This window comes from Prionailurus bengalensis, chromosome D3 (assembly GCF_016509475.1).
Source record: "Prionailurus bengalensis isolate Pbe53 chromosome D3, Fcat_Pben_1.1_paternal_pri, whole genome shotgun sequence".
Lineage (NCBI taxonomy): Eukaryota > Metazoa > Chordata > Mammalia > Carnivora > Felidae > Prionailurus > Prionailurus bengalensis.
In genome coordinates this window covers 26,167,871-26,184,290 of record NC_057356.1, presented here as the reverse complement: position 1 = coordinate 26,184,290, position 16,420 = coordinate 26,167,871, and the positions used below count along the sequence as shown (strand labels likewise).

At 52.4% G+C, this 16,420-nt stretch overlaps 1 protein-coding gene across 2 annotated transcripts in view; it reads left to right on the top strand.

Moving 5' to 3' along the window:
• MYO18B (myosin XVIIIB) overlaps positions 1 to 12,700 on the top strand; it is a 258,283-nt gene extending 245,583 nt beyond the window's left edge. Inside the window, exons 43-44 of one of the 2 annotated variants that reach the window (XM_043558069.1) lie at positions 8,767 to 10,015; positions 12,461 to 12,700. In XM_043558069.1, coding sequence (XP_043414004.1) covers positions 8,767 to 10,003 — 1,237 coding nt within the window. In that variant the 3' untranslated portion in view covers positions 10,004 to 10,015; positions 12,461 to 12,700. Of the gene's footprint in view, positions 1 to 8,766; positions 10,016 to 12,365 lie in introns of both variants that reach the window. The other variant, XM_043558070.1, reaches the window with a different exon arrangement.
• The last annotated feature ends 3,720 nt before the right edge of the window (positions 12,701 to 16,420 follow it).

Sequence of the window (16,420 nt, the reverse complement as noted above, 5' to 3'; positions counted from 1 at the left end):
AATATAGAGCAGTGTTTCTTCCAAATCACTTTCTTTCGTCTTCTTAATACTTTTCTACTGCAGAAGTACCTAAGCACCATCCACTCTAGTAGCCTTAATTTGACAATGACTGGAGTTTTGTATATCAGCTTCATTTCTGCCTTCACCTCCTTTGCTACCTTTGTCTGTATCTAAACACATTTTTTTTTTGATGCTGAACAATGTGCAAGTAAGTGGAAAACATCAGGATGGTTTTCCTTAAAATAGTTTCCCATCTTCCTCCTTAGAGGAAGGACATTTCCCAAATATTACAGCACTCTTGTACCTAGGAAAATTAACAAACCCATAAGGTCATCCAAGATCCAAACATTCATATTACCCCCAATATCCTAAAATTGTCTGTATCGCTGTACATTGTATTTGGTGGTTTTGTTTCTTTAATCTCTCTCTTTATTTTTTAAAAAATTTTTAACATTTACTCAGTTTTGAGAGACAGAGCATGAGCTGGGGAGGGACAGAGAGAGAGGGAGACACAGAATCCGAAGCAGGCTCCAGGCTCTAAGCTGTCAGCACACAGCCCGACGCAGGGCTCGAACCCACGAACCGTGAGATCATGACCTGAGCTGAAGTCGGACGTTCAACCGACTGAGCCACCCAGGCGCCCCTAATCTCTCTCTTTAAAACAAAAAAATTGGTAGAATTTATTTGAGGGGGAAGTTTCAGAAGGATATAGAAAAATTAAGCAGGAGGTACAGAGAGTACCCAAATATCTCCTCTCTGCCCACACAGTTTCCCCTCTTATTCACATCTTGGTTTTTAGCCTTTATCCCCTTTGAAACTGGAATGGTCCCCTCACTACTCCCCCATTGTGCTGAAATAATTTTCTTTTTTTTTTTTTTTTTTTTGTATAGAGTTCCAGGGATGATTCTGATGGGCAACTGTGTTCAAAACCTGTTAATTGTAGTCCTTGTACTAGTAACCACTAGAATGTATGGGTGAGGCCAAGGCAAAATCTGCAGATGCCCCGAAGGTATGCAGACAGGTATCTGCTGAGGGTGGGTGGCTGGATTGGTTTTGGCAAAGCGTCAAGGACTCAGCACCCACTTAAGATCAGAGGGAACAGCAAGGAAGCCTTGAGAGTTATCTTGGCCTCCTAGCATCCATTATATTATAAGAAATATAGGATATTAACAGAGTCTTTAATCTGACTTGAGTCATGGTACCATCAGGCCAGGAGGAACCAAGCTCACTGCAGCTGAACACGCCTCTTTGGTTCTCCCCTCCCATGGCTCCCTCCTTGCTTCGAGCCTTGCAGCTGGATGGCCTTTCTAAGCCTTGGTTGGTTTCCTTGCCTTGAGATTTAGATGAGGAGCCCTCACTTGTCAAGGGTTTTGCAGATTAAATAAGCTCACAAGTGGCAGTTGGGAGGTGGGGGGACAGGAATCTCTTCCTGTTGCATGGCGTCTCTTTCTTACCGTCACCACCCAAACCCTACCCCGCTTCCAGAAGCCTCACTCAACCCCACCCACATCCTCCAGAAAGGCCATGCATGCAGGCTCCAGCACCTCTCTCCTTTGCCAACCTCTCGCTGCTCTTAGTCCGAGGCTCAATTTACCTGGAACTTTTGCCCTGCTGGCCCTTCTCATGGGCTTATCCAGCCTCCACTCTGCCGTGTGCTCTGCAGGAGGGGAAGACAGCAGGCCAATCAGCTGCCATGAGCTCCGCCTAGCATTGTATACAGTCAGACAGAGACGAGAACCTGCTATTTCCTCAGCAAGCCCATGCGCCTCTCTGAGCCTCGGTTTCCTTGTCTGTACAATAGGATGATAAAGGAGAGCAGAGCAGTTAAGAGGCATGGGTCCCGGAGTTGGCTTGCCTCCGTGTTCTCTGATTTATTACGTGACAAATTACTCATCCTTCCTTTGTGACACAGGAAGGTGACGGCAGTGGATTATAACAGAGGGCCGTCGTGAAGATGACATCAAGTAACGCCCGTGAAGCCTAAAGACACAAGATACAGCAGCCATTATTATGCAGAATTCAGCGGCACACTGTAGGGGCTTAATAAATGTCTCACGTTCCTATCCCATCATGCACAGTTGGTGGGCACCGCGTCAGCTTTTATTACAGGTTATCCATCGTCGTGTTGGACGTGGTCACAAAACCTACAGGTCATCTAAAAAAGACATCTGGGGGCGCCTGGGTGGCGCAGTCGGTTAAGCGTCCGACTTCAGCCAGGTCACGATCTCACGGTCCCTGAGTTCGAGCCCCGCGTCACGCTCTGGGCTGATGGCTCAGAGCCTGGAGCCTGTTTCCGATTCTGTGTCTCTCTCTCTCTCTCTGCCCCTCCCCCGTTCATGCTCTGTCTCTCTCTGTCCCAAAAATAAATAAACGTTGAAAAAAAAATTTTTTTTAAAGTTTAAAAAATAAAAAAGACATCTGGTTTCCCGTCCCAGGCCTTGCCAGTATTAGAACACCTATACATTTTTAATTTCCTCTTTAATTTCAGGGTGTGGATGAAGAATGGGGGCGACAGCATATCTTGGGGGATGATTCATGGTGTCATTAAGTCTGCCTTGAGTTTCCTGTGGCTCCTGTTGGTCCCGGCTCTGCCCAGACTCAGACCCAGGAATTATTTTTGCCGCGTGATTGCGTCTGATGCCGGTGAATCCCATGTCTCTCCTTGTCTCGGGCCTCACTTTTTTGGTTCATTTTGTGCCAGTGGAATTCGAAAAATATATACATGCAGCTATGGGCTCTACCGGTTGAGTTTTCCACTCGGCTTTCTGCCTGGAGGGCATGTGATGTCACAGAAGGAAAAAAGGGATGAGTTTCAGATCTGGCCAACCGGGGTTCACAATCAGGCCCAGCCACTTTGCCGCGCGACCTTGGGCAAATGGCTTCTCATCAGTGAGACTCAGGTTCCTTATCTGCAAGATGGGGCGATAATTCTGATCCTGACGAGATCACGCGTTCAAATTGAGGGCACGTACAGGTGCATTTTTCATTCTTCGCCTGACATCCATGAAGCATCTATTCATGTGGTGAAACAGTGGAGCCACGTTCACGGACATCCTGGCAGGGGAAGAGGCGTGGTTCGCGCTGGAGACACGGGTCTCAGCAGATGGCTCATAATAATGTGGCCCAACAGACCACTTCAATATCCTTGTCCTTTTCTACTCAGAACAGGATCCTATAGAGCAACTGCTTATTCTTGAACATCTGCCCTCAGTCTGGGGCCTTCTCTCATCCTGATGGAAAGGGCCATTAAAGGAAAATGAACAAGCATTAAGATTTTGTTTTAATTTTTAAACATTTTTTATTTATTTTTGAGAGAAAGAGAGAGAGACAGGGTGCAAGGAGGGGAGGGGCAGAGAGAGAGGGAGACAGAATCCCAAGTAGGCTCCGGGCTCCGAGCTGTCAGCGCAGAGCCCGACGCGGGGCTCGAACTCACGGACCATGAGATCACGACCTGAGCCGAAGTCGGCCGCCCAACCGACTGAGCCACCCAGGCGCCCCAAGATTTCTAAACATACATTTACTAGTAGCAACGTTTTGAAATGAATAAGTAATACGTGCACGTTGAAGGGCACCGCCCTTTGCCTTCATGGAGTGCTGGGGGCAGGTGGAGGTGGCCCCAGGCAACACTTCTGGGAACTGACTATCCCTATGGCCTAGGTCTTCTCTGATTCCGCACAGATCCCTGTGAGATAGGGCGCTGTGGTTCCCAGTCCTACAGTTGAGTCATCTCCGGTTCTACAAGAAACCTGGCTGGGACAGAAGACAGCCAGGATTTGAACCTGGACGTGTCTGTCTTCCTCTGAAGCCCATTTTCTTAGCCTTGGAGGTTAGAAAGTAGAAATTCCAGTACTTCTGGATCTTCTGTATTTCCTATCCTGATCTCCCTAATAGACCTTCGTGAGGCTAAGCCACCAGTACTTAGAGCACTTTCATGGATATTTTCTTCTTCCTCGGTTCACTTAATAAACCTGAGATGCGCCAGTCATCGCCGCTTCATGCGTTCATCGGCACACACTCGTTGAGTACCTACTAGGTGCCGCGGCATTGACACTTCATTCATTCATTCGGCACATGTTTGTGGAGCTGCTGTTCGGTGCTCTTGTCTCCACAACGTTGCAAAGTTGACCTGGTGCCCCCTGTTTCACAGCTGGGGACACTGAGGCTCAGTTAGGGGACTGTCCCCAAAGCCATGTGGCTGGTGAGTGGCAGAAGCAGAGTAAGCTGCCGGTGACAAATGCTATGTGGACATTGCAGGGCTCAGAGGAGGTTTAAGAGGACGGTGCTGCGGGCAGTGGGGTCGGCTATCCTGGGATTGCAACCCCACCTCTGTCACTGTAATCTGTGTATGCTTGTGGAGGTCACCCCACCTTGCCATGCTTGGAGGTCATGATTCCTATGTCCAGGTAAATACCTATGTTACAGGTAAAGACTGTGAATGAACGTGACCGTCAGCTCCGTGAGGGCAGGTGGCCCATCAGCTTGGTCTCCCTTGTGTGCATGGCACCCAGCACAGGGCCTGGCACACAGGGGGTGCCCATCCAGAGGTAGCTGTGCCAGTGACGCTTGACTACCCAGTTAGGGGACCCACCCAGCACTGTCGTGGCTAGATGCGCAGGGAGGCCCGCTGGCTCCTGATGGCAGGGATGCTTGAAATCTAGTCTTTTTTGGATAGACTAAAGGCCAGACAGCAGAAGTTCCCAAGATGCTCCTGGAGTCTCTCCTTAGAGAAGCACGGTATCCCCGCCTAGCATTTGTCCACACCTGTGTCCCAACCACTCGGAGAGCATCCCATCCGTTATCCCTCGCCCTGGCCAAGGTTGTGGGAGGCAGGCACAATGACGTCTTGATTATCTGCCATCCATCCGTCATGTGATGCTGATGGAAGAGGGTTTCATCTGTGCCCAGCTGTCCTCTACGGGCAAAAAATGAGTCTTCCCGGGCCCCTGGATGATGACAGCAGGCTGGTTCGAAACGCCCTAAGCCGGGTCAGACATGGAGAGGATCGTCCTGCCTCAAAAGGCAGAACGGGGACCCTCTCCCTGAAGCCTGCGAGAGGGCGTCTGCTTTCATGTTCAATTCTGCAGTCTCCACCCGGAAAGGAGTGGATGCAAGGGGCTTTGTACTTTGGTAATGCAGATGGGAACTAGAGGCCGGCGTCGCAGAGATGTGGGTGAATTTCTGAACGGTAGACCCAGCCACCACTTCTTTCTCTCCTGCTGTCCCTCCCATCCCTTCCCCATGTCACCTGCCTACATCCCCCTCTTCCTCCTCCTCCTCCTCATCCATTCAGCGCCCCAGGAGTCTGCACAGCTTGGCTTGTGTTCCTGTTTCAAGCCTACCAGCTGAGGCTTTGAACGCACCAGGCAACTCCAAGAAGGCAGGACCCAGCCCACCCCACCCCCAGAACACCAGGCTCTTGGGGCCGAGCCCAGGGACCGCCTGGCTGGGGCCTGAGCCACTGTGCTAGGACATTTTGGTTTGCACCTCTTATGGAAGGCACTGCACCTGGTGGGTCTTGGGGAAGGCGGTCCGATCTGGCCAGTCTGGTGGGGTCCCCGGGACTTGGGCCCAGTAAGCCTGTACCCTGTGTCCCGGGCACCAGCTCTCACAGCCTGGGGCCTCCAGACCCCCAGCCCGAGGCCGCTGACAGCTTGCCATGCCCCCAGCCCATCCCACTTGGTCAAAGAAGAGGAGGGCAGACCTTCCACTGCCAGCCTGTGCCCCTCCCACGTCCCCCCTCCCCTGTCTTTGCCCTCAGACACCCTCTTCCTTCCCCTCTCCATCAGCCGAGCTCTTTCCCCCTCCTCTCCGGACCCCCATCTCTCCTCACCGCAGGTGCTAGCTCGTCGGCTTCTTCTTCTTCCCGCTTCCCTCTGCCCCTCCTCCCCGTCTCCCGTTCTTCTGGGACCTCTTCCTCGTAGACTCTGTTTCCAAGGTAGACTTGATTCAGTTCAACAACATTTACTGAGCAGCTGCTCTGTGCTGGGCTCAGTGCCAAGTCAGAGTGTGCAGGGGTGACAGCCTGTGCGGTCCAGACAGCAGGGCTGGGGGCAGTGGGGCTTCCCCGCCTCCTCTCCGTCTGCCTTTCCCTCCTTCCTCTCCCTCCCCCCTCCTCCCGTTCCTCCTCCTCTTCTCCCTCCTCCTCCCCCTTTCTCCTGCCTCCTTCCTCCTCCTCTCCCCCTCCTCCCTTTCCTTCTCCTTCTCTTCTCCCTCCTCCTCCCCCTTTCTCCTGCCTCCTTCCTCCTCCTCTTCCCCTCCTTCTAACTTCTGTCCCCTCCCTGCCCCCATGCCCTGTCCCAGCATCCACAGCCAGCACTCCGGGTGGGAGCTGGGATGAGCAGGATAGCAACATCCCGGGAGACTCAGCAGCAGGTGCTCCCGACGCTGCCATCCCCACATGGCAGACGACGGTTGAGGCTGAGCTCCCCAGACACATTCATCACGCCCACCTCCCTTCAGGGCCAAGGCAGGACGGAAATGACTTTTGTCAGGCTCTCGCGGAAGCCCACTGCCCCCGGCAGCTCCCAGAGCTGTTTATTTTAAAAAAGCAAAGATAAAGAAAACAGCGAGAATGCCGTCCTGAGGCTTGCTCAGGGAGGGGACTCCACCCCGATGATACCGACAGCACACCTTCAGGTCCCCACAACAGGGGCCCTCCAGCCCGTGTCCAGCGGTGACACAGATGGAAGGTGACAGCCAAGAAATGGAAAAGGAGGCAGCCGCTCCAGGGAAATTGCGTGGCTTCTGTCTTAGCACAGTGGGATTGGAGGGGGGGGCGGGAACCAAGCTTTCTCGGGCACCATGAGCCACAAGGTCACCTGTTCATTCATTCATCCTCTCATCCCTCCTGGAGCTTGAACTGAGGCTTTCATTGAGTCTAGCAGTGGGTGAGGCTTGAGACTCAGAGATTCTGGGAGAAATCGTGATCACCATTAACTGTTACTTGTTAATGATGCACAGTCTCTAGTTCCTGGTTATTCATTGTGCATCTTGCCGCTCTTATTTGAGGAGCCAGGGCCAGCTCTGTGTTCCTTCCTGTGACTTCCCCACGTGTCATATCAAGACGGGGTGCCTCCCTTTCAGACCAGATGCTGAAAAGGGCTTGGCACCAGGAGACTGGTGTGGCTGGACCACAAGAGGGGGACTCAAGGCAGGAGGCTGGGAAGGGAGTAGGGAGCCTGATCCCGCAAGAGAAGGACTGGGGGTGGGGGGAGAGTTGGTGATGGAGATAGCTTACCCACACCACCTCAACCCCGTGGCCTCCCCACCACACCCCCCAACCATGACCTTGACCCTCCACCCAGCTGACCAAGGGAATAAGGAGATGAACACAGCCAGCCCTGTGCCCATCGCTCATGGAATCATTGCCATGGAGACCAACCACAGACCTGCGGTCCCCGGAGGCTCTTGCCAACCCCAAGAGAGAGAGACAGATAGGATGGTTAAAGCTTTGGCCTCAGGAACTCAGGAAGGCAGAATATAATTCCCTAGAAAAGATCTTGATCCCCTTGCCCTGTCTGTACCCTCCTCCGCCCTCTGGGTATCTCCTCGGGGGGACCTTCGGTTTCGCTTCCCTCCCAGATCCAAGAGCCCTTTGGGACATTGTGGTCAGCTCATTTCCTTCTAAACCATCCTGTGTGATTGGGAGCGGAAATGGTGATACCACACAGCAGTGAGCAAGAAACCCTCTTCATCGTCTTGTACCTGAATCCCAACCCTCCCCACCCCCGCCCCAGTGTGCAGGGGGCTGGATCCTATTGTCACAACCGGAACAGCCGTCTATAGAGAAGCAGAATAATGACTAGAGACCTGCATATACGTGGCCCGTGGCCGCCCTCAGGCCCCAGCCCCCGGCCCTGTCTGCTGTGCCAAAGCTCCGACATCCCTACCCCTTCCGCTTTTTCATAAATGTTGACTTTGCCGTGGGTGGGAAGGGGGTCGTTTCTCTTAGGGAGAGGGCAAATAGATTTTATTTATTACAGGAATGGCTGAGGGGACTCTGGTCTCTCTCCTGTAAAGATGCCCTTAATTTTATAGTCTATAATTTCGTCTCGCTGCGAGGTTCCCATTTTTCAGAGGGGGAGTGTTTCTGGCTCCGCCTGTTGTGAAAATGCCTCTGCATCAAAGCCAAGCCTGGTGTAGTCCCGGAATAGAAACCGTCTGTCCTCTCGTGTATAGACTCAGTTTCATGTCTCTTTTATGAAAGCCTTTCTCTTCTGGCGGGGGGCTGGGGGGGTGTTTTTCTTACCTCCACCCCGTAAAACAATCGAGGGGTGTCATGGAACATCCCACTAAGACATATTTGGGTCATTGATTCTCAAAAGCTCTGCTTGGTGGGACCTTCCTCTGGGCTTGGCCCTAAGTCAATAAATAAATACCCACCCCCCAACCACCACAGGACCCCCTCGAAGTCTCCAAGAAGCAAACGACTTATGTCACAGCGGGCCCTGGGGTGGTGGGTCCTATCATGTCAGATAGGATGGCTCATAAATCTAAGCCACTGTCCTCGCTGCCATTTTAATCTACTCACACGTAGTTAGCTGGGTTTAATTAGAGGCAGAAACTACATCTCAGAAAGCAGCAAGAAATCATTTGCGTGGCTTCAGTTTACGCTTGAAGTCATTCGGTTCATTTGAGAGCGCGGTTAGGGACGGCACGTCCAAAGAAAACTCATATTAGTGCCTGTGCATAGTGGCCCTCGTACCAACCACACAGACTGTATGAATCGCGTGGTTTCTACTGACCGCACTTGTCTTCTTGGCACAGGATCAACGAGGAGACCGGGGATGCAGAGAGGTCCCAGCCGGCGTCGGCCCTGAGCAGAGCCCGGACCATGCGGAGCCAGACCTCGGGGGACAAGTCTGTTTCACCCCTCTCCCTCCGGCGACAGAAGTACTACCACTTGGGGGACGGTGATGAGTGTGGCGGGCAGAAGCAGCCCACGGAGAGACTGGGAGCACGGTCTTCCTCCCCGGCTTCTCGGAGTCCAGACTCGTCCCCAGCGTCCAGGGAAAAGCTGCCCAGCCCCTCGGCGGCCCTGTCGGAGTTCGTGGAAGGTCTCCGGAGGAAGAGAGCTCAGAAGGGACAGGGCTCCACGCTGAGCCTGGAGGACTGGCCCACTCTACCCATTTACCAGACCACCGGGGCATCCACGCTGCGGAGGTCCAGGGCGGGCAGTGACGAGGGAGACCTCTCGCTGGGGTTTGGGGCACAATCGGCCCTGGAAAAGGAGGGCGCCTCCGGGACGTCGGCCGGGCTCCTGCGGTCCACCAGCCTGAAGTGCATCTCTTCCCCCAGCACAGAGGGTACCACGCTGCTGCCCAAGAAGCCGAAGACCAGGTTCAGCTCCTGCGATTCCCTCTTTGAATCAGGGCAGAGCTCAGGGAGAACACTGAGCTCCCCAAGCACATCCAGGGACCTGGTCTTGTCACCCACGCTGCGCCCGCGGAGGCGCTGTCTGGAGTCCTCACTGGACGAGGCGGGCTGTCCAGACCTCGGGAAGGAGCCTCTCGTCTTCCAGAACCGCCAATTCGCCCACCTCATGGGGGAACCTCTGGACAGTGATCCGTTCACCTGGAAGGTCCCAAGCCTCAACTACAAACGCAAGACCAAAGTGGATTTCGATGACTTCCTCCCAGCCATCCGGAAGCCTGAGACTCCTGTGTCCTTGGCCAGAGCGGCCAAAGAGGGTCAGGACAGTCCGCGGCATCCGCGCATCCACTTTGAGACAGAGGAGGCCGACCGGACCTTCCTCTCAGGGATCCAGACCATTTTGAAAAAGAGTCCGGAGTCCAAGGAGGACCCCGCTCACCTCTCTGACTCGTCCTCCTCCTCCAGCTCCATCGTGTCCTTCAAAAGCGCCGACAGCATCAAGAGCCGACCAAGAATCCCGCGGCTGGACGGTGACGGTGGCGAGCGAACATCCCCCGAGAGCAGAGAGCCGGGGGCAGGGAGAAAAGACGAGGATGTTGAGAGCATAATGAAGAAATATCTGCAGAAGTAGGAGCCAGTGCAGGTAAAAGAGGCAGGCGGGGACTGTTCTTGGGGAATGAAAACCAAATAGCCCACGCGGGTCTGGCGGCCTGGAGACAAACCTGTTGATGTCACTGCCTTCCACGCTGTGAGTGATTTCTCTAGAGACCACGGGTTTTAGAGGTTTTTGCGGAAATAATGAGTTGCCGTTTGCAAAGCTGTCTGCTAGGTGCCACTGATCCCTTAGCACTTTAAGATGCGGACCCATCGGAAAGCCGGGAGGGTCCCGTGGGGCAACACTAAAGAAGGTTCTGGGCTTCTGGTTTCCCCACCCTTGCCTGGTAGTCTTTCCAGGGCTCCATCTACCTGGAGCTGGACGAGCCGAGATGGCGTCCTGTCCACCTGATGACGGCAGATCTGTGGGGGAGGGTCAGAAGGGGCTTTGAGAATAGTGGAGTGGAACTCTTTTTTTTTTTTTTAAAGAGACAGAGAGCATGCAAGAGAGAGAGCAGGGGAGGGGCAGAGAGAGAGTGAGGGAGAGAGAGAACCTCAAGCAGGCTCTGGGCCCAGTGCAGAGTCCGACGCAGGGCTCGATCTCATGACCCTGAGAGCATGACGTGAACCAAAATCAAGAATCAGACGCTTAACCGACTGAGCCACCCAGGGGCCCCTGGAGTCTGACTCTTGCATTAAGTAGCCAGAGAGAAACTGAGGCCCCAGGTTGGGGGGAGGGGCAAGTACAAAGTTGCCCAGAGAAGCAGTGGGAGGAACAAGGCTTCCCTCTGCCTCCTCTCCTCCCCCAGTGCTAATCTTGCCACTTCTCCAGACTAAAGGTAAGAAGAGGGGTCCACTGCTCATAATGGCTTACAATTCATTGGCTGTGTATATCAAGCAAGTCACTTAGTATCCACAGTAACCCCAAAAGGTGGTTAGTATGATTTATTCCCATTTTACAGGTTGGCAAGCAGAATCAAAGAAGTTAAGGCCCTTGTACGAAATCACCCAGGCAGAACTGGCACCCGTAACTCCGGAGACCCCACTTGTATCTGCAATACGTCTCCTCGGGTGCCTATTCCAAGCATGCACATGAATAAACTCAGAGCCTCCTTGAAGGAGCTGGATTTTATTAAAGAGGTCCACTGACCCCCCCCAAGCTGAGGCAGACATCAGAACCATCTAAACGTAAAGGGATGTTGGGACCCCCAGACCCCAACCCTCACTGGTGAACAAATGAGGGAAAACCCCAGATCGAGCCCCCCCCTGCCCAGTGAGTCTGCCTCGAACCCAGCCACCTTGACTTCCATTTCAGTGCTCTCTGCCCAAGGCAGTCTAGCCCCTGACCCTGGGCACGTCTCAAGCCTTAGGGCACTTCACGGCTCCTGGCTGAAGTGCAAAGCCAGTTAGGGGAAACTCGGCATCAGAGGAGAAGGTGTAAGAACCTCCCTCTGGATTCAGACACCAGGCAAACCCCCTCCCTAGTAATAACCCGCGGCCTCCATAAATCTCTGAGTCACTGAACTTGAAACAGCTCAAGGCTCCAGTCTAACGGAGCGGTCACATGCAGGTGCTTCGCCAGTGCCTCGCCTCAGTCCCCAGCCCTCCTTCCAGAGGCCTCCTGGACCCAAACGAGCCACCTGGCCTCCACGTTCATAGATCTGCTACTTCAAAGGGACCCTCAGCCCATCAAAAAGCCATTGCCCCTTCCTTGGAGATGGGCTTGGACTGTATCAGAGCAAATTAATTTGACTTAACATGGCCTTCTCTCTGCTCTCAATTACCGGGAAGAGATGTGATATTCATTTACATTATTATGCTCTCGGGGACACGGAAAGCAGTTTCAAAGGCCAAGTAAAGGGCACACGTCCATGAGGGGAACAGTTCTTAGCCGAAGTCATCACAGAACATCTTGTCTCTGCCATTTTTTTTTAAACTCAAGTCCTTCCCCCTCCCAGCAGCGCTCACCGTGGTAAAGGAGCATTTGCCAAAAAATATCCTCCACCCTGACATCCACGCTGGAGGCATGAACTGAACGATACAGCCCTGTCCCCCCTGAGCAAATGTATTGTGGGATTCAGAACCCAAGCAAGCCCCTCAACGCTCACTTCTTCCTTGTAGCTGGCTGCGACCCTGGGCACGTGATGTGACCTTGCCAGGCACCTGTGTCCGCAGCTCGAAAATGGGGCTACTAATAGTCACCCGAAGTAACACCATGTGTCCGGTGTGAATGCCAGAGACCCCTAGCCTAGGGCCCAGCACCTGCTGGAGGCAGTAAGGGTCAGGTTGTGCTGCTCTTGGACATTTTGGCCCTTCAGCAGCTCTGTCCCAAGTTTCTTTCCACTCATTTCCCTTTTGCTGCCTGCACTCCTTCATCCCTCTGGGTGGTGTCTCTGCAGGAATGTCCCCTGGGGACATGGGATCGCAGGACCTCCATCCCCAGAGCAGCCTTCCTGTATCCCATCCATCAGCTCTGACCTGCGTTTGTTTCCAGCTTCCTGAGATAGACTGCCCTTGAAGACTTCCTGACTCCACAACTGTCTGGAGAGAGACAGAGAGAGAGAAGAGAGAGAGAGAGAGAGACCAGCCAGACCTCCCCAGGGGCCCTGAGTCCAGAGCCGGCCAGCATGGCTGCACTCAAGAGGCAAGAAGACCCCAGCAGGATACATATCCCTCAAGCATGGGGATCCCAGCGTGCTTGGTCTGTACAAAATAAAGTGATAGCTGCTTGGCATCTGTGCTTCCTCTCCGTTCTATAATCCTGTCCCCGGGGACTCTGGAGGTTCAACTGGGGGCAATCCGAGTAGAAAGTTTCCAAGGAATGGAATCAACCCAAACCGTATTTTCGAGTGCACACTTCTCTCCCCTCTACATGACTCCAGGCAATGGCCTTGCTCCTCCTCACCTGCCCAAGTCAAACTCAAGTGTCACCCCCTCCAGGAAGTCTTCCCTGGTACATCAAACTGAAATAAATGCTCTGTCTCCATTCTCCCTCAATCCTCCCATCATAGCCCCCTTGTCTGTCTACTGTCTACATTGTGTATATATGGGGAGGCAAGTGTTCAAGATAATTTTTTAACTGTTTATTTATTTTTAAGAGAGAGAGAGAGTGCAAGCATGAGCAGGGGAGGAGCAGAGAGACGTGGAGGGGACAGAAGATCCAAAGTGGGCTCTGTGCTGACAGCAGCAGGCCTGATGAAAGGCTTGAGCTCATGAACCTCGAGATCATGACCTGAGCCGAAGTTGGACGCTCAACTGACTGAGCCACCCAGGTGCCCCAAGCATTCAAGAAATTTTGAATGAATGAATGAGCCACTAAAAAAGTTAATGAACCTACACACTTTGAATGCATGTGACACACTGACATGAATACATCCCCACAAATGTGCGCCCATATCAACATTCTAGATCCCCGTGAACATGTGCTCACAGGCCCCCATACAGCTCCTCGCGTATACAGCCCTACCATCCAAATGCAAATATCCACATGTACCACAGACCACACTCCCCCAGGCGTGTCTATAGTTTGGGCACCCACTTCTTCAAACATCCTTGAAGTCTTAATAATACTAAAACTATAGGCTATTTATTGCTTATTATTCATATACTGTGTTGGACACTGGGCTAAGCATTTTATATGTACATCTCACTGCAACTTTATAAAAAGTCCTGAGAGATAAATACACTTCTTATTCCTTGCTTGCAAAGGCAGTTGCTAGCTTACACCCACTTTTGGGATGCCAATGCTGCCCCTATTTAAAGTCCCACCAACATAGACTATGTCCTGCCCCAAATGCACCTCTATTCCTAGGGCTCCTCTGGGATAGCCAATTGGAGCTCCCTCTGTGTGTTAGTTTGCAAGGGCTACTGTAAAAAAAAAAAAGTACCACGAACTGGATGACTTACACAACACATCGACTGCCTTATAGTTCTGTGGGCTAGACGTCCAAGATCAAGGTGTCAGTGGGTCTGGTTTCTTCTGAGGTCTCTCCTTGGCTTGTAAATGGCCACCTTCTCCTTGTGTCCTCACACAGCCTTTTGTCTCAGCACATATCCTTGCCATCTCTGTGTGTCCAAAATTCCTCCTCTTATAAGGACACCAGATTGGATTGGAGCAACCCAAAGGACTCACTTTAACTTAACTCACTTTAACTCACTTTAACTTAACTCACTTTAACTCACCCCTTTAAACGCCCTATCTGCAAATACGGTCACATTCTAAGGTACTGAGCATTGGGGCTTCCTTCCCCAAACGCATTTTGTAAGGATCATAATTCAGCCTGTAAACACGTGCTGTGCGAAAGTAGGTGGCAATTTCATTTGTTAAGAGCAAGCGTTATTCACGTAGTGATCAGAAAAATATGTCCCAAGCTCCCGGCTGGGTCCCCCAGTGAAAGCAATTATGGAATTGGAGAAAAGATTTGCACTGCCTTCCTGGCATTGGGGTTTTGCAGAGATTTTTAGGGCCTGGAAGCTGGGCATTTCCGTGAGCCTCTCTTCCTGTGCCCGCAGGATTCCTCATTCAGCGGATATTTGTTGAGCACCTGCTAAGTGCCAGGCGCTGTCTCCTACAGGGGGGATCCATAGCGAGTAGGAACCCCTCTTCCTTTTCTAGAGGCAAAATCCTAGCTGGAAAGACAGTAAGCAAGAAAATAAATTTGTTGTCAGAGAATGCAAAGTGTGATAAGGGAAAATAAAGATGAAATTATCTTGCTGAGTTCCCTGTTAAAAATTTACTGGACTTTAATTTAATTTAATTTTTATTTCATTTCATTTTTAGACTCTTTTTAAGTTTATGTATTTATTTGAGAGAGAGAGGGCATAAACAGGGGAGGGGCAGAGAGTGAGAGAGAGAATCCCAAGCAGGCTCCACACTGTCAGCACAGAGCCAGACGCGGGGCTCGAACTCCCAAACCGTGAGATCATGACCGAGCTGAAACCAAGAGTCCAACGCTTGACTGACTGAGCCACCCAGACACCCCTGGGCATTTATTTTATGAAGGACATTTTGGTAAGGGAGAGACCAGTCAATATTCTTCAATGATGTGCGCGCAGTGCGCCCAAAAACGTTAAGCTCAAGTCATAACCACAAAGCTTTCCTCGCTGTTCAGCAGGAAACAGAAATCCCGAAGATGCTTGTTAGAAGTCAGCCGTCCCCCTGCCCTGCAAATCCCCCAACTCGACACAGCCTGACGCAGAAGGTACTGGCCCAATGTGGCCTTCCTCCATGCAAGCCAACTGCAGAAGTTCCCAAGCGGACCCTGGTGTCACATTTCTCCTTGCTCACTCAGCCCAGGACCCAGCACAATAAACACCACCCAAGCCACCACTTCTGTATCAAAATGGCTCACGTCCTGGGCTCTGCCATTCCCTCCCTGTGTGCCCTCAGCCACTTCCCTTCTTTCCAGGCCCTCCCTTCACTCATCCATGTAAAGGGTCTGGAACTCAAAGCACTGGTGCCCGAGTTGGAGGCTCCGTGTGCACAGCCACGCCCTTCTGTGGCTTCCCCACCAACATAACCAGAGCTATTTCAAAGGTGAGGGTGTTGGGAGGCATGGATCCAAGTGGGTTAAGTGGCCAGCCCCAACTTCTCCTCTGGTTTCCATGTCCTGAGGCCATGTTCAACAGCGTGCTTGGGTCTTAAAACAACCCTCCAGTCTCGGGACGAGAAGAAGGACTTGAGATAATTCTACAGGACAGGAAAATGAGACTCCGAGAAGGAAAAGATGCGTCCAAAGACACTCAACGGCAGATCTGAGCTTAAGACCCAGTTAACATTCTTTTCATTCAATAAATATTTATGGACCTCCCTGCCACCCCACGCCCCAGGCCCTGTTGTAGGTGAGAGGATAAAGCTGAGGCTGGGGTGGGCAGAGGGCTGCCTTCATGAGACTCTCGGTTTTCGGAAGACTGATAATGAACTTGGAGTTACACATCAGCCATGCCTCCATCACCTGATCCCCCATCAGTCATCTGCCTGCTACAGGTCACATCTCCCTGTATCTGCACCACCTCAGCCCTGCCCGGAGCCTTCCGCAGGCCACCAGGGACCCAGCTCTGTCCCAAGGCTCCTGGCCATCTGCACAGTTTAGGGCTGAGCAATTGAGGGTTTGCATTCTTCTCCTAACGCCAAGGATCGTTAAGTGGGAAAAACAAGAAAAGGTAGAAATTGCAGCCGGGGGACGCAGATGCCAAAGGATGTCGGATATAGCATGGAAGGCTCTAGATGTGATTAATGGCTTAGCCAAGCTCCCGCTGCTGTCTTTGGGAGGTGACGGGCAGCCGAGCTCTGTTCCCACCCTCCCCCTGCCACCAAGTCCCAGTTGCTTATTTACCTGTCAGGGTGGGCAGCTGCCTTCAGAGCATGGTGACAGATGCAAAGCAGCAGCCCTGGTGACAAGGTGAGGCAGTGTCACCGTTTGTTAAGAACCGCCGATAGCTCCCCACTCCTCAT